Source organism: Oncorhynchus kisutch, linkage group LG13, assembly GCF_002021735.2.
Source record: "Oncorhynchus kisutch isolate 150728-3 linkage group LG13, Okis_V2, whole genome shotgun sequence".
NCBI classification, from domain to species: domain Eukaryota; kingdom Metazoa; phylum Chordata; class Actinopteri; order Salmoniformes; family Salmonidae; genus Oncorhynchus; species Oncorhynchus kisutch.
The window spans coordinates 40,309,692-40,336,951 of NC_034186.2; the positions used below are offsets into that span (position 1 = coordinate 40,309,692).

Here is a 27,260-nt window from a genome sequence, read left to right on the forward strand (position 1 = left end):
ACAGGTATTTTATGCAAACGTGTCTATGTTAGGAGAGGCAAAGCAAGGACCCCTCCTGCATGTGCAAAGCAGCTCGTCTTAAAAAGCACTGTGTGAATATATTCATGGATGGATTCTCCCTTTTTTTTTGTAAAATAATAATTGATCTAAATATAGGCCTATAAGATCAATGATCATAGGAAATAATAAAGAAATAACCACTGATCTGACATGGTTGGTAGCGTAGCGTAAAATCTCATTTCACTATCGGTCATGTCTTCAAGGATGGGAGGAATGAAGGAAGCATAAGTTATCCCAAAACTATTTTACCCAACTACACCGCTAACTTAAGCTACCACTTGCTCACCTTAGAGGCTACTAGTAGTGGCTGGAGCTGTTAAGTCATAATAATGGACCGTAGAATTGCTGTATCAGATGGGGCTTAAACCAACCCGCCCACTATAGCCATTAGAATGGTATTGCTTTGGGGATACCGTGTGTGTGTGTGTGTGTGTGTGTGCGCGCGCGAGCGAGCGTGTGCAGCTTTATCGAAATATTGCCACTTTATTCACGAAATGTAATTTAGTCTTTATTCTCAACAATCCATTCAGACTTTACTCTAAGTGTTTCAAGAGAAGGTACTATGCGTACATTAAAACAATTCTAATTACCACCATCACCGTTTTATTATTTTTTTCTCTTCACTTGGACCTAATACTCTTCAGTAGTTAAGGTTCCACGGATTTAAAACTATATTTATAGAATTTAAAATCAGCAAAATAGATTTCAGACATACTGTGCTTTTTATTGTGGCAATGACATGTTTTGCCTGACACCTCAAATAACAAAAAGCCTAATAATAAACTATTTAAAAGGACAGCAAATAATTTACAATAATCAAACAAAAAGGCATAACATTGTCAAGGAAGACATAGCAACTGATCTAAACCAGGCAGATCAGTGTGAATGACTCGATTACAGCATTGAGTGAGTGCTGTACTTCAACGTCAGAGCCACCTTAGACCCTTAGGCCACATTACAGTAAAACACATCTCAACTACAGTTGATTCCAGAACACCAGATAAGAGTAGAGAGTGCATGTAACTAGGAGCAGAACGTAAAACCCATGTCTCTTGAAATATACTGATATTATGTGATGAATCAATGACAAGACATTCTACACTCCACAAATTGTTAGCCTGGTTCATAGTTTTGCATAATACTGTAACAAATGGAGAGTGATTAATCATGTGTGTGAATCAATGTACAGTGCATTCAGAAAGTATTCAGACCCCTTGACTTTTCCCACATTTTGTTAAGTTACAGCCTTATTCTAAAATTGATTAAAGAAAAAAAAATCCACATCAATCTACACACAATACCCCAGGTTTAAAAAAGTTTTTTGCAAATGTATTACAAAATAAAAAAACTGAAGTACCTTATTTACATAAGTATTCAGACCCTTTGCTATGAGACTCAAGCGCATCCTGTTTCCATTGAACATCCTTCAGATATTACTGAGTAAACAGTCTGAATACTTATATAAATGTGATATTTCAGATTTTTATATATATATATTTGCAAAAATATCTAAAAACCTGTTTTTGCTTTGTCATTATGTGGTATTGTGTGTAGATTGATGTAAAAAAATTTTTTTTATCAATTTTAAAATAAGGCTGTAAAGTAACAAAATGTGGAGAAAGTCAAGGGGTCTGAATACTTTCTGAATGCACTGCATATAAACATATACACTGAGTGTGCAAAACATTGGGAGCACCTGCTCTTTCCATGCCATAGACTGATCCCTTATTGATGTCACTTGTTAAATCTACTTCAATCCGTGTAGATGAAAGAGAGGAGACAGGTTAAAGAATCATTTTCAAGTCTTGTGACATGGATTGTGTATGTGTGCCATTCAGAGGATGAAAGGGCAAGACAAAATAATTATGTCCCTTTGAATGGGGTATGGTAGTAGGTGCAAGGCACGCCGATTTGAGTGTCAAGAACTGCAACGCTGCTGGGTTTTTCACACAACTGTTTCCAGTGTGTATCAAGAATTGTCCATCACCCAAATGATATCCAGCCAACTTGCAACAACTGTGGGAAGCATTGGTGTCAACATGGGCCAGCATCACCGTGAAATGCTTTTGACACCTTGTAGAGTCCATGCCCTGACGAAATATGGGGATTAGTTTGAACATATAGTCTAGCCACCCGATTGCAAAAAAACATTCAGATCTTGTCACAATTCAAGTGTATGCATGAGAGGTACAGTATCTCACATAGGCTGGACATCTGTAGCTAATCACTGATATGCTCCAGGGCCCCCAAGGCTGGGGTCAATTCCAACTCCAGTCAAGTTAGAAAACGCAATGACTTGGAAAAATCCTCACAGAAAATCTTGTTCAAGTTGCTCAAGTCATTTTCAAGTCAATTGTTTAAGTACATTTTTAGCCTTCACTGAAACCGAGGTGGACTTGATCCAGGCTTTAAATGAGCCACAACTCAAATGAAATCAACATTGAGGTTGAATGAGGCCCTGGGAGGACCACTGGTCATCAAGGGGAAGTGCTGTAAGATGCCTCCTCTCTTCTTCTCACTCCCTTTGGCCAGATAAACTGATGAGACTCCAGGGACTGCTGGCACTGGGAGGGGTGGGAGCACAGCTGGACACCGGTGACTCTTACACGTGACTTAAGACACTCAGTAATGGTCCAAGTCCAGCTTAACCAAAGTGTCCTGAGGAGAAGATGGCAGTTTAATAAGCATGGCAATCACATTCACCAAATCAAAGTTTATTTGTCACGTGCGCCGAATACATCCTTACAGTGAAATTTGTGCCACTTAAGCATTTTAACAGAGGGTAGTTTGTCAGGTGAGGGCAGTCTGTCAGGTGAGGCACGGTATAAGACAACAGGGTCCTTGGAGTCAATTATTGTGCATAATCCGATTCATATAATAGTTTGATTTAAACGTTTACATGCTTTGCAAGAAGAACGATTTCCCTCATAATCCTGTTTACATGGACAAGTCTGAAATCAGGCTACCTGATGGGACTTTGATAAATGCAGAAAATGGCCAATCAAAATAAACGTTCCACCACACAGACCATGTTATTTTTGTGAGGCATATTTGATTCTTAGTTTGGACATATAACGTTTGTATGTGAAAACTCTAAGATGCATACTTTCAGTTTTTCTGAACTCACTCGAGCAAAACGAGGATGCTCACGCTGCTCGTGCTTGCACATGTGCAGATCAAATACACTGCTATAACTCTGATTAAGGCTTTTACATGTCATAATAATTAGAAAGATTGCTCAGAAAACCAAGTATTTTAATCGCCATATGCTTACACCGATTAAGAGGAAAGTGTTTACATGACTAATGCCATAACCGGCATAATCAGTTAATATCAAATTATTTGTTTCCATGTAAACACACTCAATTACATTAAAGGAATTCATCCTTTACTTATTAAAGGAAATCCAACTTTATAAAGGAATTAATTTATCTTTCATTTTTATTGAGATCTATTATCTGTTTTACCTAGGAATCCCACGGACTCGTCTTGTTCATTGGCAGGGCTTACCTTGACAGGACAAACCTCCATGCCTCTGGCTGGTGCCTGGATGAGGGGGTCCTGGGACTCCTTCAGGGAGAAGTCTTGGAGGTCGAGTGTCCTGGAGGGCCTGCACTCCTCCCTCCACCACCACAACACCACCCCCGCCAATAGCACACTCAGAACAACTGGGTAGAAAATATAGACTGGTTAGCTTTGCATTTTATTTTAAACGGTACACATACTTTATAGTTTCTAAGCATGTGTATAAGTAAGGTAATAAGTCATATCTATGTCTTATTAGCCATATATTAGGCATAATTAAGTGTATTCTTATTCAAAGTCGTGTTAAAAGGCCAATCCTTAATAACCTAATTGTTAGACATAATAAAAGACACAGTATTTAAAGGCCCAGTGCAGTCAAAAATGTGATTTTCCTGTGTTTTACATACATCTCCACATGGAGTTTGGAATAATACTGTCAAATTGTGAATTTATGACAATGCCCGTTTAGTGTAAGAGCTGTTTGAAAAGATGGCCTGAAATTTTTGCCTGTTTTGGTGGGATGGGCCAGTTGTGAGCATCCTCGTGGGTCTCCCAGGTCTGTAGTGACGCCTCAAGCACTGCCATGCATTGCTTTAGACCGCTGCGCCCCTCAGGAGGCCCCTTTTTTGACCATTTTAACTTAAATCAATCACAGTAAGGTACTTCATTGTTACCCAGAAATAATTTGATATTGAGATAAAAATGGCTGCACTGGACCTTTAAGAGCAAGTTAAACAAAAAACTGACTCTTAGTATGCTGTCTCAATGTGGAACTAACTAAGGCATAGTCCTTTAAGATGTGTTCCCTATACTAAAATGTTACCTTATTCTTACTTGCAGAAATATTGTCCAGAAAGGACCACATTGGACAGAAAGGGGCACACCTTATAGGACTAATAAGACATAAAGGCCTTAATAGCTACTTATATAGACACGTATAAACTACAAATTAGTGGCTATTATGTGTACCTTAAAATAAAGTGTTACCGGTTTTTTTTGCATATAAACCATAAGCTGCTATTTCTATAAACCATAAGTACTGACACTTATACCCATATTTACATAAAATGGTCATCATTTGAATCTTTCTTTACATCTGAGCAATGATGAGGCATGATATAAACAGACCATAAGGGATCTAAATGTAATGGAGTCATTGCTAAATATACTACAAAACCTACCTATGAGCGAAAGGATTCCGGCAGAGGTTGTATCAGACAGCGCTGGGCCTGGAAGAGTGTGAGAAACGACTGCATCTAAAAAAGGAAAATAACAATTCCGCAATCAAGTAATCACAAAGAATAACAAATGGAAAATGTTTCACCAACTGCAATTTTCAAAAGGTTATGAGACATCAGTTTTCAAGGATGAGAATAGCTTTTGTATTGTTAATGTTTTTGCTATTGTTGCTAACCTTGCGTACGAGAGCCAATCGTAATACAGGAAGTTGTACACGCAACAACTGGCCGCACCAGTTGTGCTAAAAAGCTACTTTGCATTTTCTACTCTTTCGGACAGCTTAGTCTCCCATTCAGAGGACCCACACTTTTGTTAGAGTCTTATTGGTCAAGGTTACGCCAAATACTTACCACCACATCTCGTTCAGCCTATCAGTGGCCTTGATTCCCGGGATGTTAGTTGCAGTTATTCTATGACCCCAGCATGCTGTGTGGTCAAAAACGTGTTTTCCCCATCCTGATGAGCACTTCCACAGTTTTCCCTCCTGCTGAACTTTTTCTACTGTGGACTGAATCCCTGTATGTCTGATGTTTAATTTTGCGTGCATCTAAACGACCACATAGTGAATGTCAGTTATCTGAACCATCAGTGGTCAGATGTGGGTGTGTGGGATGTGTGCATCTTCTTCCATTAAACTTCCCTTAACCTGGACATGCGCCTCCTCCTTGTTCTGACCGGACATTCTGTAGTGGTTGCTACCGGCCTTAAGCCAGCACCTAAGGTTTCTTATTATATTCATGGTACTTTGATTCTCTACAACCCTACCCCTATTTTTTAATAGGGATTTAACACCAGTAAACCGGGAGCTTAAGATCTCCTGATGAATCTCCTTCCTAATTCCTCCCAAAAAAGACAGTATCTAGGGAACAATAATATACCATTTCTATGCAAAAATTTAAACTATCTGACTTCACTTTCACATTAGACCAGCGATTACAACAATACCAGCCCACCTATTTATGCTACTAAACACAAAGTCAAGTTCCCATTAGAAAACGTCACTTTCATGGCGTATAATTTGCACTGTTGACTATCTTTTAACCTCGTCCCCTGGCTATTGCACACAGCGCATACATACGCCTGGGATATCAAACACTCAGTTGGCCTTAGGTGGTCTGACCATAGAATTCTATGGGAGTGACCAACTGAGTAAAGTATTTGTCATCATTACATTTTTGTGAATCACACGACTGTGAGCCTCTGTGCTTGTGGTGTTCGAGCGCAAGGGTTCTCAAACTTTTTGGAGCCGAGGACCCTTTTTGTGATAGCAAATTCATCAGGGGATAACAACAACAAAAAATAGCATATAAAGGAGTTTTACTATGACTTCGGCAGTGCATGGCCGGACAAACCAAGTCATGGGCCCTGGGAAATAACATTTTAAAGGCCCATCTATTGCCATCAAAGAAAAGACTTTGCAGTATGCAAGCTAATTTCCTGCAATTCGTTTCGTCATGGGGCAGAGAAATGTTTTTGTTGCTGCAGCTTTAAAGCCAATATCCTGCAATTATACACATTTTGCCATGAGGCAGAGAGAAATCTCTGCACTTTTAAAGCTTAAATTACAGTGCATTTGAAAGAATATACAGTGCATTTGGAAAGTATTCAGACCCCTTGATTTTTTCCATTTTGTTACGTTACGGCCTTATTCTAAAACGGATTAAATAAAACATTTCTCAATCTACACACAATACCCCACAATGACAAAGCGAAAACAGGTTTTTAGGAAAACAGATACCTTATTTACATAAATATTCAAACCATTTGCTATGAGACACAAAATTGAGTTCAGGTGCATCCTGTTTCAATTGATATTCCTTGAGATGTTTCTACAACTTGATTGGAGTCTACCTGTGGTAAATTCAATAGATTGGACATTATTTAGAAAAGGCACACACACCTGTCTATATAAGGTCCCAGAGTTGAGGGAAAAAAACAAACCATGAGGTCGAAGGAATTTTCTCTAGAGCTCTGACACAGGATTGTGTTGAGGCACAGATCTGGGGAAGGATACCAAAACATTTCTGCAGCAAGAACATTCCCCAAGAACAAAGTGGCCTCCATCATTCTTAAATGGAAGAAGTTTGGAACCACCAAGATTCTTCCTAGAGCTGGCCGCCCGGCAAAACTGAGCAATCAAGGGAGAAGATGAACCTTCCAGAAGGACAACCATCTCAGCAGCACTCCACCAATCAGGCCTTCATGGTAGAGTGGCCAGATGGAAGCCCTGCTTTGAGTTTGCCAAAAGGCACCTAAAGACTCAAGACCATGAGAAACAAGATTCTCTAGTCTGATGAAACCAAGATCGTCACGCCTGGAGGAAACCTTGCACCGTCCCTATGGTGAAGCATGGTGGTGGCAGCATCATGCTGTGAGGATGTTTTTCACTTGGAGATTAGTCAGGATCAAAGGAAAAGCTGACAGAGCAAAGTGCAGAGAGATCCTTGATGAAAACCAGCTCCAGAGCACTCAAGAACTCAGACTGGGGTGAAGGCTCACCTTCCAACAGGACAACAACCCTAAGCACACAGCCAAGAGAAGGCAGGTGTGGCTTCAGGACAAGTCTTTAAATGTCTGAGGACCCAGCTAGAGTCCGGATTTGAACCCGATCAAACATCTCTGAAAAGACCTGAAAGTAGCTGAGCAGCGACGCTCCCCATCCAACCTGACAGAGCTTGAGAGGATCTGCAGAGAAGAATGGGAGAAACTCCCCAAATACAGGTGTGCAAAGCTTGTAGCGTTGTACCCAAGAAGAATCGAGGATGTAATCGCTGCCAAGGGTGCTTCAACAAAGTACTGAGTAAAGGGTCTGAATACTTATGTAAATGCAATATTATGTTAAGAATTTTTTATACATTTGCAAATATTTTTTATACATTTGCAAACATTTCTAAAAACCTGTTTTTGCTTTGTCATTATGGGTTATTGTGTGTGATGAGGGGAAAAAAAAACTTTGAATCCATTTTAGAATAAGGCTGTAACGTAACAAAATGTGGAACATTCAAGGGGTCTGAATACCTTCCGAATGCACTGTACATATCAGTGGAGTCTGCTGAGGGGAAGACGGCTCATAATAATGGCTGGAACAGAGAAAATTGAATACCATTCCGCTCCAGCCATTACTACGAAATGCTTCCAACCTCCTGTGATATATATATTTTTGAGGAATAAAAGAAGTATTGGAGTCAAAAAATGTATAATTAGTGAAGTACTGTGGATACCAATATCCCTGTGAGCCTCCCAGGCCCATTTTTCCCAGGGTTAACAAAATAAATTGTAGATGGATAATATGACATTGTGTTGTATTACACACTTTAAAGTTATTCCACAGATCCCTTGGCCAAAATGTTTGACTCACAGGGAATTGAGCAACAACGGCACTATCCATGGTGCTGAATCTCATGGTGCTATAGCCCATATTTGCTTATCGTTTTGTTTAGCGCAGCATCGGATACAGTATGTACCCTCTGGCAAAATCACCACAATAACTGGGTTATCATAAAGTAAAAATCAGCCACAACCTTCCAAAATTCAACTGATAGCCAGGTGCAATGGAAGAGCAAAGGGCCCTCCCGCTGGCTGACATCAGTCAATAGTAGGCTAAATACAAGTTCATTTCCAGGCTGTAATTCAACTGATAATATTTTCAGAACAAATTCTTATTTACAATGACGGCCTACACCGGCCAAACACAGACGATGCTGGGCCAATTGTGCGCCGCTCTGTGGGACTCCCAATCACGGCCGGTTGTGATACAGCCTGGAATCAAATCAGGGTGTCTGTAGTGATGCCTCAACCACTAAGATGCAGTGCCTTAGACCGCTGCGCCACTCAGGAGCCCTTAAAACTAGGCTACATCAATGAAATAGCGTGGTGACTTTGCAACAAAAAAACACTTAGATTCCTGTGTATATTCTCAACTTACAGTGGTATAATTATGTCAGATTTTTTTCACTGGTATTATATGCTTTTAAATAGCATTTCCAGTTTGAAAGGGAATCTCGGGATGCCTGGGAAGGGCTTGCAATTTTCCCGGGAATAAATATTTTGAGATTTTCCAGAAAATATGAATCCCTACTGTCTCAGCCTCCAGTATTTATGCTGCAGTAGTTTATGTGTCGGGGGGCTGGGGTCAGTTTGTTATATCTGGAGTACTTCTCCTGTCCTATTCGGTGTCCTGTGTGAATCTAAGTGTGCGTTCTCTAATTCTCTCCTTCTCTCTTTCTTTCTCTCTCTCGGAGGACCTGAGCCCTAGGACCATGCCCCAGGACTACCTGACATGATGACTCCTTGCTGTCCCCAGTCCACCTGGCCATGCTGCTGCTCCAGTTTCAACTTCCACCTGACTGTGCTGCTGCTCCAGTTTCAACTGTTCTGCCTTATTATTATTCGACCATGCTGGTCATTTATGAACATTTGAACATCTTGGCCATGTTCTGTTATAATCTCCACCCGGCACAGCCAGAAGAGGACTGGCCACCCCACATAGCCTGGTTCCTCTCTAGGTTTCTTCCTAGGTATTGGCCTTTCTAGGGAGTTTTTCCTAGCCACCGTGCTTCTACACCTGCATTGCTTGCTGTTTGGGGTTTTAGGCTGGGTTTCTGTACAGCACTTTGAGATATCAGCTGATGTACGAAGGGCTATATAAATAAATTTGATTTGATTTGATTTAATAACCACAATTCATTCCACTTTCACATACTCACCATCATCATCATCACCGCTACTCCCTTTTGGAAGAATGCAGGTGAAGCTGGGAGAGCTTGTTCCAGAGAAAAGGTCTGGCACACACTCATATTGACAAACTCCGCCGTTATTTCCACACACAGCAGGGCCTGGGAACATCAGTTAGATAACATCAGTCAGATAACATTAGACTAATTGACACAAACTAAGGTTGAATCCAAACCTTTGTGTCTTGAGCACAGTTATCAACGTTTACTCGATGGGCTGACAGATGCATACCTTTTGGTTGAAGAACCGGGTGAATGAGAACCAAGCCGCCTGGGGAAGCGATATTGGGCAGGATGACTCTAAAGAGGCTGCCATTGTGCTTGTCAGCACTACATATGGAGTGGGTGTCCTGTTCACTCCAGTATACATGTCCCTGAGAGACGTGAGAGAGTAGTGAACATATGGCGACATCCAGAATACCACACTTTAGAGTGTATGAAACAATGGAATAATTAATGAGGGCTGGAATCCAAACCAGAAACCGTCTGCCCTGGATGCCATTTTATAATAATGGCGAGTATGTAAGGTGTACCATTTCCCCCCACTTCAGTCTTCTGTGAAGACTTGGTGAACTTGTTCCAGAGAATAGAATCAACAATGCAATATTAGTTCAATGACACAAACTAGGATTTGAATACCAACCATTGTATATTTAAAAAATGTGTTTTTGCATATAGCTTATTTAACCTTTATTTAACTAGGCAAGTCAGTCACCAATTCTTATTTACAATGACGGCCTACCCCGTCCAAACTCGGACAACGCTGGGCCAATTGTGCGGCGCCCTATGGGACTCTCAATCATGGTCAGATGTGATACAGCCTGGATTTGAACCAGGGAATGTAGTATTGCCTATAACACTGGGGCGGCAGGGTAGCCTAGTGGTTAGAGCGTTGGAAGTAACCGGAAGGTTGCAAGTTCAAACCCCCGAGCTGACAAGGTACAAATCTGTCGTTCTGCCCCTGAAAAGGCAGTTAACCCACTGTTCCTAGGCCGTCTTTGTAAATAAGAATTTGTTCTTAACTGACTTGCCTAGTTAAATAAAGGTTAAAAAAAAAAATCAATGCAGCACCTTATACCACTGTGCCACCTGGGAGCATATACTGGGTGAAGCTTAGTGAACCTGTTCCAGACAATAGGTCTGGCACACAGTCAACAATGCAATCAGTCACAATGATTAAATTACACTAGGATTTGCATCCCAAACATTGTACTTTGGGCACCAAGCCGAGCCGATATTGGGCAGAATGACTAAAGAGGCTGCCACTGTGCTTCTCAGCAATATACACGTGTCCTGTTAGCTGTAGTCAACACATATAGAGAAGAGAGAAGTGAGGGAACAGGGCGCAGCAGAGTGTATGCTTCTATCAAACTTTTGTGTTTCTAACTTTACAGGGCTGGATTCTAAACCAGAAACATGCTCTATTGTAGTATGCCCTTGTGGTGTAAGCCACATTTGTACTATTTCCCCCCACTTCAGTCTTTCCAGATCTGTGATCATGAGTTTTCAAAGACCAAAGGAAAGGAAACAGGGGAAGGTCTACAGAATTAGACCTTAGTGTCATTTGGATGTCCATACCTCAAACACTGCCAATCCGAAGGGCCTGTCCAGGTATCCATTGGACTCCACCACGGTCTTGCGATGCTGCCCGTCGAACCCGACCCTCGAGATGGTGCGCATCCCTGAGTCAACCCAGTACAGGAGTCGTCGAGGCATGTCTGTAGGAAAAACACACGCTATTCAACTCTGACTTTTTAGTGGTACTATCTTATCAATTACATCAGTGTTTTGTCAATCAAAAGCAGTTCAATTACTTTCTTTCAATTACTTGTTTCGATATCTCACAGCGGGATTCACCAGAATCTCTAGAAGCTCAAAGAACCAATCAGACGTCTCTCGGAAGACAGAAAGGTCGAGCCTCTACCCTCATTTTAAGGACACAAGGTCTCCACAGCAAGACGTGATTCCTGTTTCCTGCTTAAGGGTTCACAGGTTTGCCACTTAGGTTACGCGGCCGAGAGCAGGATTTAGAGCTCTCCTCCTCTGTGTTTCGGGTAATATACCGAAAGGAAAGTCTTCTGTTATGGCTAGTGTCACACGGCTAGCTACTGAGACTTGGCTAGCTTTCCACTGGCTAGCATTGTGCTACCTAGCTAAGCTCCTAGCCCACGAGCAATGCTCCCTCAAAAAAAATTCAGGACTGAGAACATTTCTGGTCTTCAGAGTGCAAACTTGAATGTTGTGAAAATTCTGTGCAAAACTGAGGCTGTACCCGCTTTGAGTTACAGTTTTAAACTTTCGCTACTGTGGCTATTTGATCCTAATGTAGACCTACCAGAGTGGCTTACCATCAAAAACAATGGAGAAAATGCATTCCATAACATTTTAACATGGAAATAGCTGTTCTATCAATCAGTCTACAGTAGCAGCCAGTGTGTGGTGTTAAATGTAGGCCTACATTCCATGAGACTTTTGAAAAGAAAACATGCAGGTCTTGACATTGAAAATGTTGTTGTGTTGTTTGATGCAAGAAACCACTACCCTCTGCCTATTGGCTACTTAGCTTATTCAAGCCGGTCTCTGAGTGCTGGGTTCAGTAGTATCCCTTAACCTACTGAGAATGAGTGACCTCCAACGTTGGGTGTCTGCCCAAAGACTTTGTATACGACCTCACCTCAATCGAAAGATAAGGGTGACCTCAACATGTCTCTCGGCTCTGCGTCACTGGAAGAACCCCTTGATCTTCGTTTATGGCACTCCCCTAAGGGTGGTGTGAACGAGGAAGGTGGTGACTGACCCTCCTGAATTGCCCAGACGGACAATACGACTGTGATAGCATACATCAAGCCCAAGGGTGGCCCTTGCTCTCTGCGCTTACACAGCGTTATTCTGTCAAGAACCTACTCTCACTACACACGGCTCATCCCTACATCTTGGTAGCCCCTCGATGGCCATGGAAGCCCTGGTTTGCGGAGATCACACCCCTGCTTTACGGCGAGCTTTGGCAATTGCTGTTAAGCAGAGATCTTCTGAACCAAACGAACCAAGAGATTTTCCACCCTCACCCTGACACCAGGGCTTAAGGAGAGATGAAGGATCTCTCCTTAAAGAAGCTTTACTGGTCGCCTGAGCTCCACGCACTGTCAATTCACCATTCGAGCCTACAGTTTGCCCCAGGTTTTTTCAAGGTTTCCCTCCGCCTTCATGCCTAAGGTCAGCGACAATTACAATTGTCTCATCTTGAAGCTTGTGGCTTTCCACCCAGCGCCCTTCACGTCTACGGAGGAAGAGGATATCCACCGTCTTTGTCCAGTACACGCGTTGCACATATACTTGAATAGAACGAGAGCTTTGTGCAAGTGCGACCAACTCTGTGTCATTGGCACCTCCCTACAAGGGACAATAATGACTAAACAATGCATACATTTGGCATAGAATTATAACTAACAGAAGTTATATGCTGTCTGATAAAGAATGGTTCTACATAGGCAAAGAGGAAGTGTTAATAGCTTATTTTCCATCTTATTTTTAAATAGGAAGCCAATTTTTTTCAGCACTTAGTTCCAAGTCTGATCAAACTCGTTTTCTCATGGCTCTCTTGTCCCTCTGTAGCAGACATATAGTGAGAAATTTGTTTGGACAATGGAATCGCAATAAAATAACAGTATAGAATCGCAATCCATATATAATTGTGAGAATCGCAATACACATCATATCGGCACTTAAGTATCATAATAATATCGTATCGTGAGGTCCCTGGAAATTCACAGCCCTAGTGATTAGGGGACCAAATTGAGCTTAACGAAGCTACTGATATGTAGACTCTCACCGAGTCACCTAACACGTAACTGAGTGCCTATGGAACAGTCTTAAATTAACATGGACTGTCAATGGCAACAAGTTGTTTTCTTACGAGTTCAAACGATGTTCGTTCACACGTATGTTGACGTTCAGATGCGTTTTTTAACGCGTGAACTTTGACATACGTGTAAATGCGGGAATAAATAACAACATATTTCTGCTAGAATTGCCCCTGCCTTGTGTTTTTCACGTCCCAGTTATCAGGGGTTGATCAGACAAATTAAAATCAAATCAAATGAAAGTTTATTAGTCACGTACACATATTTGCAGATATTATCACAGCTGAAGTAAAATGCTGGTGTTTCTAGCTCCAACAGTCCAGTAATAATACCTAGCAATACGCACATAATCCAGAAAGTTTAAAGAAATTAAGAAAATTCGGATGTCCAGACCAGAATCCGGAATATATACCCTACCAGTCAAAAGTTTGGACACATCTACTCATTCAATGGTTTTTATTTATTTGTACTATTTTGGAATCATGTAGTAACCAAAAAAGTGTTAAACAAATCAAAATATATTTTAGATTCTTCAAAGTTGCCACCCTTTGCCTTGATGACAGCTTTGCACACTCTTGGCATATTCTCTCAACCAGCTTCATGAGGAATGAGGAAATCAAGCTTTGATTATTTTAATCAGCTGTGTAGTGCTAGTGCAGCAACCAAAACGTGCACCCCTTGGGGTCCCCAGGACTGAGTTTGGAAAACCCTGGGCTAGATGATCATGCATTGTTAGATAGGCCTATAGTGGATTGATGCATTCTCTCCTTTACTCTTTCTTTCGCTCTCTCTCTCGGAGGACCTGAGCCCTAGGACCATGCCCCAAGACTACCTGACATGATGACTCCTTGCTGTCCCCAGTCCACCTGGCCGTGCTGCTGCTCTAGTTTAAACTGTTCTGCCTTATTATTATTTGACCATGCTGGTCATTTATGAACATTTGAACATCTTGGCCATATTCTGTTATAATCTCCACCCGGCACAGCCAGAAGAGGACTGGCCACCCCACATAGCCTGGTTCCTCTCTAGGTTTCGGCCTTTCTAGGGAGTTTTTCCTAGCCACCATGCTTCTACACCTGCATTGCTTGCTGTTTGGGGTTTTAGGCTGGGTTTCTGTACAGCACTTTGAGATATCAGCTGATGTACGAAGGGCTATATATAAATACATTCGATTTGATTTTGATTTGATATGCAAATATAATGCTGGATTTGCATTTGTAGTCTGTGATAGTCTCTAGTCCTTTGCCACCTGCGTCGCGAGTCAGTTGTCGAACATCAATTACATTTTGAGTCTGTATTGTCTTTTTCTGTCCCTAATGGATTTACGGAGCTTATTCTGATGAATTCCACTGTGAGATATCTCACTCATAATTACAGATAACCTGGGTTATGAAAATAACCTAGAGTCGTTGTAAATCCGAAATTAAAACTACATTTGGCCAACTAGTAAGCCAAAGATGCCGTAGCAGTGAAGACGTGTTTTTTCCTCTCGTGTACTTTTGTGTTTTTCGTATTTTTTGTAATATATATTTCAATTTTATTTTCAATCTCTTTTCGATTTTTTATTCGATTATACCTTCCGGTAACCTGCCTCACCCAATGTGATGCGGAATCGCTATTATTTTATATTTTAGAGAACCTCCAGAAGCTGACCAGCTAATTAGCTACAAGCTATTTTCTCATTGTTAGCCACTGTTAGCGGCTTTTACCTTCTGCACAGATACCAGCCCTGTTTTTAGCCTGGATAATACTCGCTAGTCTACCAGTATCGGACTGTCTCTACACAACAACGCCGGATTCCTGCCATAATACCCTGGACCACTACTTCTGATCTTCACAGCTAGCTAGGTAGCTTGCAGTTAGCTCACAGCTAGCTCACAGCTGCATGTCCCCAGGCACCCTCATTTGTTGACTTCTGTGATCGAAAAAGCCTTGGTTTCATGCATGTCAACACACCTAAGTTTGTTTTACTCACTGCTTTAGCACACTCTGCCAACCCTGATGTCCTTGCTGTGTCTGAATCCTGGCTTAGGAAGGCCACCAAAAATTCTGAGATTTCCATACCCAACTATAATATTTTCCGTCACGATAGAACTGCCAAAGAGGGAGGAGTTGCAGTCTACTGCAGAGATAGCCTGTAAAGTAATGTCATGCTTTCCAGGTCCATACCCAAACAGTTCGAACTTCTAATTTTAAAAATGAATCTTTCCAGAAATAAGTCTCTCACTGTTGCCGCCTGCCACGGACCCCCCTCAGCTCCCAGCTGTGCCCTGGACACCATCTGTGAATTGATCGCCCCCCATTTAGCTTCAGAGTTTGTTCTGTTAGGTGACCTAAACTGGGATATGCTTAACACCCCGGTAGTCCTACAATCTAAGCTAGATGCCCTCAATCTCACCCAAATCATCAAGGAACCCACCAAGAACAACCCTAAATCTGTAAACATGGGCACCCTCATAGACGTTATCCTGACCAACTGGCCCTCCAAATACACCTCCGCTGTCTTCAATCAGGATCTCAGCGATCACTGCCTCATTGCCTGTATCAGCTATGGGTCCACGGTCAAACGACCACCCCTCATCACTGTCAAACGCTCCCTAAAACACTTCTGCGAGCAGGCCTTTCTAATCGACCTGGCCCGGGTATCCTGGAAGGATATTGACCTCATCCCGTCAGTTGAGGATGCCTGATCATTCTTTAAAAGTAACTTCCTCACCATCTTAGATAAGCATGCTTCTTCAAAAAAATGCAGAACTAAGAACAGATATAGCCCTTGGTTCACTCCAGACCTGACTGCCCTCGACCAGAACAAAAACATCCTGTGGCGGACTGCAATAGCATCAAATAGTCCCCGCGATATGAAACTGTTCAGGGAAGTCAGGAACCAATACACGCAGTCAGTCAGGAAAGCAAAGGCCAGCTTTTTCAAGCAGAAATTTGCATCCTGTAACTCCAAAAGGTTCTGGGATACTGTAAAGTCCATGGAGAACAAGAGCACCTCCTCCCAGCTGACCACTTCCTCACCATCTTAGATAAGCATGCTTCTTCAAAAAAATGCAGAACTAAGAACAGATATAGCCCTTGGTTCACTCCAGACCTGACTGCCCTCGACCAGAACAAAAACATCCTGTGGCGGACTGCAATACCATCAAATAGTCCCCGCGATATGAAACTGTTCAGGGAAGTCAGGAACCAATACACGCAGTCAGTCAGGAAAGCAAAGGCCAGCTTTTTCAAGCAGAAATTTGCATCCTGTAACTCCAAAAGGTTCTGGGATACTGTAAAGTCCATGGAGAACAAGAGCACCTCCTCCCAGCTGCCCACTGTACTGAGGCTAGGTAACACAGTCACCACCGATAAATCCATGATAATCGAAAACTTCAACAAGCATTTCTCAACGGCCTGCCATGCCTTCCTCCTGGCTACTCCAACCTCGGCCAACAGCTCCCCCCCCGCAGCTACTCGCCCAAGCCTCCCCAGCTTCTCCTTTACCCAAATCCGATAGCAGATGTTCTGAAAGAGCTGCAAAACCTGGACCCATACAAATCAGCTGGGCTTGACAATCTGGACCCTCTATTTCTGAAACTATCCGTTGCCATTGTTGCAACCCCTATTACCAGACTGTTCAACCCCTCTTTCATATCGTCTGAGATCCCCAAGGATTGAAAAGCTTCCGCGGTCATCCCCCCTCTTCAAAGGGGGAGACACCCTGGACTCAAACTGTTACAGATCTATATCCATCCTGCCCTGCCTATGTAAGGTCTTCGAAAGCCAAGACAACAAACAGATCACTGACCATCTCGAATCCCACCGTACCTTCTCCGCTGTGCAATCTGGTTTCCGAGCTGGTCACGGGTGCACCTCAGCCACGCTCAAGGTACTAAACGATATCATAACCGCCATCGATAAAAGACAGTACTGTGCAGCCGTCTTCATCGACCTGGCCAAGGCTTTCGACTGTCAATCACCATATTCTTATCGGCAGACTCAGTAGCCTCAGTTTTTCTAATGACTGCCTTGCCTGGTTCACCAACTACTTTGCAGACAGAGTTCAGTGTGTCAAATCGGAGGGCATGTTGTCCGGTCCTCTGGCAGTCTCTATGGGGTGCCACAGGGTTCTCGGGACGACTCTTTTCTCTGTATATATCAATGATGTTGCTCTTGCTGCGAGCAATTCCCTGATCCACCTCTACGCAGACGACACCATTCTGTATTTTTTATTTTACCTTTATTTTACTAGGCAAGTCAGTTAAGAACAAATTCTTATTTTCAATGACGGCCTAGGAACAGTGGGTTAACTGCCTGTTCAGGGGCAGAATGACTTGATTTGTACCTTGTCAGCTCGGGGGTTCGAACTTGCAACCTTTCGGTTACTAGTCCAACGCTCTAACCACCAGGCTACCCTACTTCTGGCCCTTCCTTGGACACTGTGCTATCTAACCTCCAAACGAGCTTCAATGCTATACAACACTCCTTCCGTGGCCTCCAACTGCTCTTAAACGCTAGTAAAACCAAATGCATGCTTTTCAACCATTCGCTGCCTGCACCCGCATGCCCGACTAGCATCACCACCCTGGATGGTTCTGACCTAGAATATGTGGACATCTATAAGTACCTAGGTGTCTGGCTAGACTGTAAACTCTCCTTCCAGACTCATACCAAACATCTCCAATCTAAAATCAAATCTAGAGTCGGCTTTCTATTTCGCAACAAAGCCTCCTTCACTCACGCCGCCAAACTTACCCTAGTAAAACTGACTATCCTACTGATCCTCGACTTCGGCGATGTCATCTACAAAATAGCTTCCAATACTCTACTCAGCAAACTGGATGCAGTTTATCAGTGCCATCCGTTGTGTTACTAAAACACCTTATACCACCCACCACTGCGACCTGTATGCTCTAGTCAGCTGGCCCTCGCTACATATTCGGTGCCAGACCCACTGGCTCCAGGTCATCTACAAGTCCATGCTAGGTAAAGCTCCGCCTTATCTCAGTTCACAGGTCACGATGGCAACACCCACCCGTAGCACGCGCTCCAGTAGGTGTATCTCACTGATCATCCCTAAAGCAAACACCTCATTTGGCAGCCTTTCCTTCCAGTTCTCTGCTGTCGGTGACTGGAACGAATTGCAAAAATCACTGAAGTTGGAGACTTATCTCCCTCACCAACTTTAAACATCTGCTATCTGAGCAGCTAACCGATCGCTGCAGCTGTACATAGTCCATCGGTAAATAGCCCAGCCAATTTACCTACCTCATCCACATACTGTTTTTATTTATTTACTTTTATGCTCTTTTGCACACCAGTATCTCTACCTGCACATGACCATCTGATCATTTATCCCTCCAGTGTTAATCTGCTAAATTGTAATTATTCGCCTACCTCATGCCTTTTGCACACAATGTATATAGACTCTTTTTTCCCCTTTTTTTCTACTGTGTTATTGACTTGTTTATTGTTTACTCCATGTGCAGCAAACTCTCTCCAGAAGTTCAGTGAGGATCTCTGAATGATCCAATGTTGACCTAAATGACTAATGATGATAAATACAATCCACCTGTGTGTAATCAAGTCTCCATATAAATGCACCTGCACTGTGATAGTCTCAGAGGTCCGTTAAAAGCGCAGAGAGCATCATGAAGAACAAGGAACACACCAGGCAGGTCCGAGATACTGTTGTGAAGAAGTTTAAAGCCGGATTTGGATACAAAAAGATTTCCCAAGCTTTAAACATCCCAAGGAGCACTGTGCAAGCGATAATATTGAAATGGAAGGAGTATCAGACCACTACAAATCTACCAAGACCAGGCCGTCCCTCTAAACTTTCAGCTCATACAAGGAGAAGACTGATCAGAGATGCAGCCAAGAGGCCCATGATCACTCTGGATGAACTGCAGAGATCTACAGCTGAGGTGGGAGACTCTGTCCATAGGACAACAATCAGTCGTATATTGCACAAATCTGGCCTTTATGGAAGAGTGGCAAGAAGAAAGCCATTTCTTAAAGATATCCATAAAAAGTGTCGTTTAAAGTTTGCCACAAGCCACCTGGGAGACACACCAAACATGTGGAAGAAGGTGCTCTGGTCAGATGAAACCAAAATATAACTTTTTGGCAACAATGCAAAACGTTATGTTTGGCGTAAAAGCAACACAGCTCATCACCCTGAACACACCATCCCCACTGTCAAACATGGTGGTGGCAGCATCATGGTTTGGACCTGCTTTTCTTCAGCAGGGACAGGGAAGATGGTTAAAATTGATGGGAAGATGGATGGAGCCAAATACAGGACCATTCTGGAAGAAAACCTGATGGAGTCTGCAAAAGACCTGAGACTGGGATGGAGATTTGTCTTCCAACAAGACAATGATCCAAAACATAAAGCAAAATCTACAATGGAATGGTTCAAAAATAAACATATCCAGGTGTTAGAATGGCCAAGTCTAAGTCCAGACCTGAATCCAATCGAGAATCTGTGGAAAGAACTGAAAACTGCTGTTCACAAATGCTCTCCATCCAACCTCACTGAGCTCGAGCTGTTTTGCAAGGAGGAATGGGAAAAAAATTCAGTCTCTCGATGTGCAAAATTGATAGAGACATACCCCAAACGACTTACAGCTGTAATCGCAGCAAAAGGTGGCGCTACAAAGTATTAACTTAAGGGGGCTGAATAATTTTGCACGCCCAATTTTTCAGTTTTAGATTTGTTAAAAAAGTTTGAAATATCTAATAAATGTCGTTCCACTTCATGATTGTGTCCCACTTGTTGTTGATTCTTCACAAAAAAAAATACAGTTTTATATCTTTATGTTTGGAGCCTGAAATGTGGCAAAAGGTCGCAAAGTTCAAGGGGGCCGAATACTTTCGCAAGGCACTGTAACTCTGTGTTGTTGTCTGTTCACACTGCTATGCTTTATCTTGGCCAGGTCGCAGTTGTAAATGAGAACCTGTTCTCAACTAGCCTACCTGGTTAAATAAAGGTGAAATAAAAAAAATAAAAACACTTACACTCCAAGAAATATAAAACCAGTTTGGTGTAATACACATGTATAGAAGAACAGCCAAACATACCCAGAGAAATGGCGACTGGGTTCCATATGGCTGAGGTGATTAGTGGCAGCCTGCCTTCTCCATCCAGGCCAGCACGCTCGATCCTGGGGGAGCTGCCACCTTCTGACCAGAACAAGAACCTGGGGAAACAGGAGCTCTCCATGACTACATTGGATCCGGCTATGACATCCACATCTCTCCTGGGGGCATTCAAGACAGACTTTGAACCATGTAAATTAGTGTTGATCTAAACACTATGAAACTCTGTGCAAGCTGGAGACTGAGCGCAAATTACAAAGGCCTACTAATTTACATTTTGGGTACAGTGATTTCATTTTTTATTATAATTTTTTTAATAGGAGGCCATGTTTGAGATCAAAAACCCTTATTGAAATTGAGATCTTAAAAAAACATATTTCTTCATAGTAAAAACAATATATATATCTAATATTTAGAATTTGATTATGTAGTTGAGTTTTTTTTAAAGATTTTTTATTAAAAGCACAATGACCTGGGTGCATACAATAGGTCTCCATGACTAATATTGAGAACTTCCAATCCAGCCTACCCCAACAAGGGTTCCACAGCCACTCCAGTGGGCATGGCCAGCCCTCCAATCAGGAGGCGTTGTGCAGAGACGTCCAGACGGGCCACATCGATGGAGTGAGTATCAGCATTGGTCCAGTAGAGAAGCTCATGGATCCAGTCCACAGCCAGACCCAGGACAGCACCATGGCCTTTCAACAGCAGGACAGGCTCCAGGGGCTTCCCATCCATGGAGATCCTAAAGGGCACGCAGGACAGATCAAATGTATGGGAACTAACATCTAGTACCATTTCACAGAGCAAAAGAACTGTGGTCAACATTCATATTGATATTAACAAGGGCCAGATTCAGAAAGTGTTTAACTCTCTGAGATGTTTACCTGTAGATGGAGCCTTGTCCTGGCCTTGCCCAGTAGACAGTGCGGTTTGCAGTCAGGGCAGCCATTGGCCCTGGTCCCAGTAAGTGAGCAGCCATCTCCCTGTACTCCATACCGGCAGTGTTGACCCGGCGCACCCCCTCAGAACTGCTCAACACCAGCTGAGCCACGTCTCCTGCGAGTATACTCAAATCAGTCCCAGACACTCAGGACTAACAAAAATACATCAACAAGCACAATGATGGAAAGGGCAATAGTAGACAGATATGCACATCAAATGAAAAAATGTATCCTGCCCTTTCCAATATCACTTTTGTTTATTAGCTTAATCAATTTGAATTTCCAATGTCACACCTTCAGTAATGCAGGGCCTAAGGTTAGGATAATCTACATGCAACAGACTGAAGACTGAACGCACACTGGCATCATTAGCAAAGGGAAAGAGGGGTGTAAACTTTAGCCCAAACTGAATTTTTTTCAACAATATTTATATTGGACAAATTCAGATAGGTCCCTCCCTGTTTCTTTTGCTTCTGTTTAAAAAGGTACTGAACAGTGACCCAAGTATGAAAAATGACTGTAGCTGATACATTGACAAAGTTGATCATAAAGTTACTGGTCCCCTCGCCCTAGTCAAATGTTTGAATTCAGGAGGCAGGCATTATTTCTAGCTTTATGCAACGTCAGGGAAAGCTGGAAATGTTATACACCAATCATAGCATCATAGAATCTTAACTAATTTAAATAAGTAACGCCTTAAAACAGTCATCACGTGCACATCATATGGCTTTGTTTACAAACCGAAGGTGCAACTGCAGCCCGCAATTTGTGGTGTTCCTGCATGTGGGCATTCTGGCATCTGCAGGAACCCCCCTTTATACTTCTGTTGGTATATTTTAAAGCTATGACTCCAGTCCATAGGCAGGAGGCAGGGGTACTCCAATACAGTATATGGCAGTAATGCACCATAATGTTGGATGCCAACTGCTGATTTTATTTTATTTCAGCATTATTTAACTAGGCAAGTCAGTTAAGAACAAATTCTTATTTAAAATGACAGCCTAGACCGGCCAAACCTGGACGATGTTGGGCCAATTGTGCGCCGCCCTATGGGACTCCCAATCGTGGCCGGATGTGATACCCTTGTTTGAATTCAGGCTGTGTCTGTAGTGATGCCTCAAGCACTGAGCTGTAGTGCCTTAGACCGGTGCGCCACTCAGGAGCGATAAACCATTCCGGTATACAGCAGGTGGGAGGAGAGGCGACACAGTGTTGTCCAGCCTTCCGCCTGCTGTAGTAGCATGAGCGACCTGTATGAGCGAGCTGTATACAGTGTGCTTCGCCCCCGCCTGTCGGGCACGGGTTTCCCGCAGTGCTGTTAACAATGGTGAGGGCAGTTGTTCGGCAGCGAAGGACACCATCTACCGGTAGCTAGCAAAGATGACTTCACAGGACGGGGACGTGGACGTGCCCACATGTAGGAAGTCCCCGAATTACAGGCTGCAGTTGCACACTATTGGCAAACCATAAGACAGCTCAAGCAGAATGTGGTAGAACAATACTGGCAACTAACCCCTTTTCATCTGTGTAGAAAAAGAACACTGTTGTTACTGGATGCCATTGTGTGAATTTAACATTGTGTTAATTTAACACTATTTTATGTAGAATGAGCAGTGACAGCAAAGCAAAAACTAAACAATGAGGTCGAAGGAATTGTCCGTAGAGCTTCGAGACAGGATTGTGTCGAGGCACAGATCTGGGGGAAGGGTACAAAAAAGATTATACAGCATTGAAGGTCCCCAAGAACACAATGGCCTCCATCATTCTTAAATGGAAAAAGTTTGGAACCACCAAGACTCTTCCTAGACTTGGCCGCCAGGCCAAAGTGAGCAATCGGGTGAGAAGGGCCTTGGTCAGGGAGGTGACGAAGAACCAGATGGTCACTGACAGAGCTCCTCTGTGGAGATGGGAGAACCTTCCAGAAGGACAACCGTCTCTGCAACACTCCACCAATCAGGCCTTTATGGTAGAGTGGCCAGACGGAAGCCACTCCTCAGTAAAATGCACATGACAGCCCGCTTAGAGTTTACCAAAGGGCAATATTCAACCCTAGTGTGTATAATATTTGTAATTTACCCCTGGAGGGAGCGGTATTATAATTTCACTTTCCAACTCCTTTCCACTATCATCAAGCTGTAATGGTAGACATTTTAGAAAATGAAATATCTACTCTGTCTACACAGCTTCCAAGGCAATCACTCCGCAGGAATGCGGTGACACAAAATCAGCTTTCCCAAGGCAAAGGAGGGATATGTTGTGAAGCACGTGAAGACAGACATCAACATATTATTCATTTCAAATCAATTGAGCATTTTAGGCACACAAAAAATCCTAATACAAACATTTAAAACATTTCACAAAAAGTGCACAACCAAATATTGCATATTTCAAATTGAGTACTTCAAAAACACTAGAAAACACATTGTAGAAAGAGTAGATTTTATTTATTTTTATTTTTATTTCACCTTTATTTAACCAGGTAGGCTAGTTGAGAACAAGTTCTCATTTGCAACTGCGACCTGGCCAAGATAAAGCATAGCAGTGTGAGCATACAACAAAGAGTTACACATGGAGTAAACAATTAACAAGTCAATAACACAGTAGAAAACGAAGGGGGGGTCTATATACAATGTGTGCAAAAGGCATGAGGAGGTAGGCAAATAATTACAATTTTGCAGATTAACACTGGAGTGATAAAAGATCAGATGGTCATGTACAGGTAGAGATATTGGTGTGCAGAAGAGCAGAAAAGTAAATAAATAGAAACAGTACGGGGATGAGGTAGGTGAAAAGGGTGGGCTATTTACCAATAGACTATGTACAGCTGCAGCGATCGGTTAGCTGCTCGGATAGCTGATGTTTGAAGTTGGTGAGGGAGATAAAAGTCTCCAACTTCAGCGATTTTTGCAATTCGTTCCAGTCACAGGCAGCAGAGTACTGGAACGAAAGGCGGCCAAATGAGGTGTTGGCTTTAGGGATGATCAGTGAGATACACCTGCTGGAGCGCGTGCTACGGATGGGTGTTGCCATCGTGACCAGTGAGCTGAGATAAGGCGGAGCTTTACCTAGCATAGACTTGTAGATGACCTGGAGCCAGTGGGTCTGGCGACGAATATGTAGCGAGGGCCAGCCGACTAGAGCATACAAGTCGCAGTGGTGGGTAGTATAAGGTGCTTTAGTGACAAAACGGATGGCACTGTGATAGACTGCATCCAGTTTGCTGAGTAGAGTGTTGGAAGCCATTTTGTAGATGACATCGCCGAAGTCGAGGATCGGTAGGATAGTCAGTTTTACTAGGGTAAGCTTGGCGGCTTGAGTGAAGGAGGCTTTGTTGCGGAATAGAAAGCCGACTCTTGATTTGATTTTCGATTGGAGATGTTTGATATGAGTCTGGAAGGAGAGTTTGCAGTCTAGCCAGACACCTAGGTACTTATAGACGTCCACATATTCTAGGTCGGAACCATCCAGGGTGGTGATGCTAGTCGGGCATGCAGGTGCAGGCAGCGACCGGTTGAAAAGCATGCATTTGGTCTTACTAGCGTTTAAGAGCAGTTGGAGGCCACGGAAGGAGTGTTGTATGGCATTGAAGCTTGTTTGGAGGTTAGATAGCACAGTGTCCAAACGTATCTTTTAAACCATGTGAAGGGATGATGATCACTACATCAACAAACCCAAACCCATTTAACAAACATGGATCTCCTCTTCAACGAGGTCACCCTTGACCCAACACCGTATGTGGGGAAGCTGTTTGAGCTGTCCATCCCAGGACCCCTGTCTGCCCATTGTGAGAGGCCTGGCAAAGAGGAGGCCATAGCTGAAGCCAAGTGGGGGACTGAAGCCTGTTGGACTAGTAACCTTCCGGTTACTAGTCCAACGCTCTAACCACTACGCTACCATGCCGCCCGTTTAAATGTTCACACTAGTAAACAGGTTGAAAATGGCAGATATTAGCACTGATAAACACCTAAATTGGAACTCAGTGGTTGTACAGTAACATGATGCACTGTACATGACATCAGAGCTCATCCATCCAACTTGACACAACTGTGGGATGCATTGGAGTCAAAATGAACCAGTATCCCTGTGGAACGCTTGACACCTTGTAGAGTCCATGCTGGGGGGGGGGGGGGGTCGTGGCAGAATCAGAAACCTTTAGGTAACATTTATAAATAAGATGTTTTATTAATTTTCATATGTAAACGTATCTTTTAAACCATGTGAAGGGATGATTGAGTGCCAGTCACTCCCTACTTTTCCCATTGGGGAGAGGTTAGGCTTGTCTTCTTATGGGAATGTGTCCAACTATTTTCATGTCCCCTCTGAGGTTGCCCTTATCTTGATTTAGTATATGGCCTAGGAGGCTCACTGTCTCTCTGTGATCTTGTCCAGGAGGGGGTGTATTTGATATATGCCATTGGATGAGGTAATGTTTTTGGTCCTAAGTGGTACCAAGAGCGAGGTAAGAACTTAGTTTAGGAGACCAAACTGAACAATAATTTATAGCCAATGCTGTCTGGCTATGTGTGTCTTTGCTATAAAGGATCTCAGTTACCAATATGTAAGCACTCTCAGAGAATTAATTTATAGACACGGAATTGATCTGAGAGTCACAGGGTTGTGATGGAGCTCATATAATTAAAGATGGACTTTATGATAACTCTAACTTATGTTTGGTTTGCTCTCTCAAGATTTGGTAATACAGGAAATTTCAACGACAGGGGGGGGGGGGTGCAACTCAATATTAGGAAGGTGTTCCTACTTTTTGATATTTTCAGTGTACAGTTTTAACGTTTATGATCACTGTTTGACGTAGTTATAAGATGATATGGCATCATAGCCTGGGTTGTTCTGAACAGACTTGCATGGTCTGGTGTTGGAAAACAACAATACATTTGGTTTTTAATACTGGGTGATGTAATTAACCCCCAGGGGTATGCGCAATGCCACCGGGGGTACGCCATATAAAAATGTGATGTTTTTTTATATAAAACATTTTTTACATTTTTTTTTCCTTCACATTTTCAAACAGGCCATTTATATTTTCCAACGAGGCCTCATTTCCCTGCCAAAAATAAAATAATCTAGTGTTCAGCGAAATAACAACAAAATGTCAAATACAGGTAGCCTAGTCAAATAATTAACATCCAATCACATTAACCGTTACTCTCTCGTGGGAAGATGGTGCCGAAGAACATGGCTGACGTTTTACATTCTCCCAACCTGTTGTGCTATTTATTTATTTATTTTTGCATTTTGTGTATCTTATTTTTTTATTTATTGCGTACATAATGTTGCTGCTACAGTCTCTTATGACCGAAAATCATTTCTGGACATCAGAAAAGCGATTACTCACCACGGACTGGAAGAAGATTTTTCCTATAACGAGTCCGACAAGAAGGATATCCTGCTTTCACTGGAACAGGCCCAGATCCACGCTTTTTGCGTGAAAAAAAGACACCGGAAAAAGGGCCTCAGATCGGGCATCCTTCTGAGAATCCGGAGGCGAGAGAGTAAACTCCCACTGCCTTCCATCTTCTTGCTAACGTGCAATCATTGGAAAATAAAATTGATGACCTACCAATAAGATTATCCTTGCAACAGGACATTAAAAACTGTAACATCTTATGTTTCACCGAGACGTGGCTGAACGACAATACAGACAATATAGAGCTAGCGGGACTTTCCATGCACCGGGCGGAACAGAGACTCTACCTCTGGTAAGCTGAGGGGTGGGGGTGTGTGTCTTTTTGTCAATAACAGCTGGTGCGCGATGTCTAATTTTAAAGAAGTCTCGAGGTATTGCTCGC

General features: G+C 42.7%; 1 protein-coding gene across 2 annotated transcripts in view; it reads right to left on the reverse strand.

Moving 5' to 3' along the window:
• Window positions 1-555: 555 nt before the first annotated feature.
• The window catches only part of LOC109902399 (low-density lipoprotein receptor-related protein 8), a 36,898-nt gene continuing 10,193 nt past the window's right edge, over window positions 556-27,260 (reverse strand). For both annotated transcript variants that reach the window (XM_020498713.2, XM_020498714.2), the window contains 9 exons: window positions 21,397-21,568; window positions 21,039-21,254; window positions 20,492-20,610; window positions 11,136-11,275; window positions 9,790-9,931; window positions 9,531-9,659; window positions 4,767-4,841; window positions 3,571-3,728; window positions 556-2,718 (listed from right to left, as the gene is read on the reverse strand). In XM_020498713.2, coding sequence (XP_020354302.1) covers window positions 2,683-2,718; window positions 3,571-3,728; window positions 4,767-4,841; window positions 9,531-9,659; window positions 9,790-9,931; window positions 11,136-11,275; window positions 20,492-20,610; window positions 21,039-21,254; window positions 21,397-21,568 — 1,187 coding nt within the window. In that variant the 3' untranslated portion in view covers window positions 556-2,682. The remainder of the gene's footprint in view (window positions 2,719-3,570; window positions 3,729-4,766; window positions 4,842-9,530; window positions 9,660-9,789; window positions 9,932-11,135; window positions 11,276-20,491; window positions 20,611-21,038; window positions 21,255-21,396; window positions 21,569-27,260) is intronic.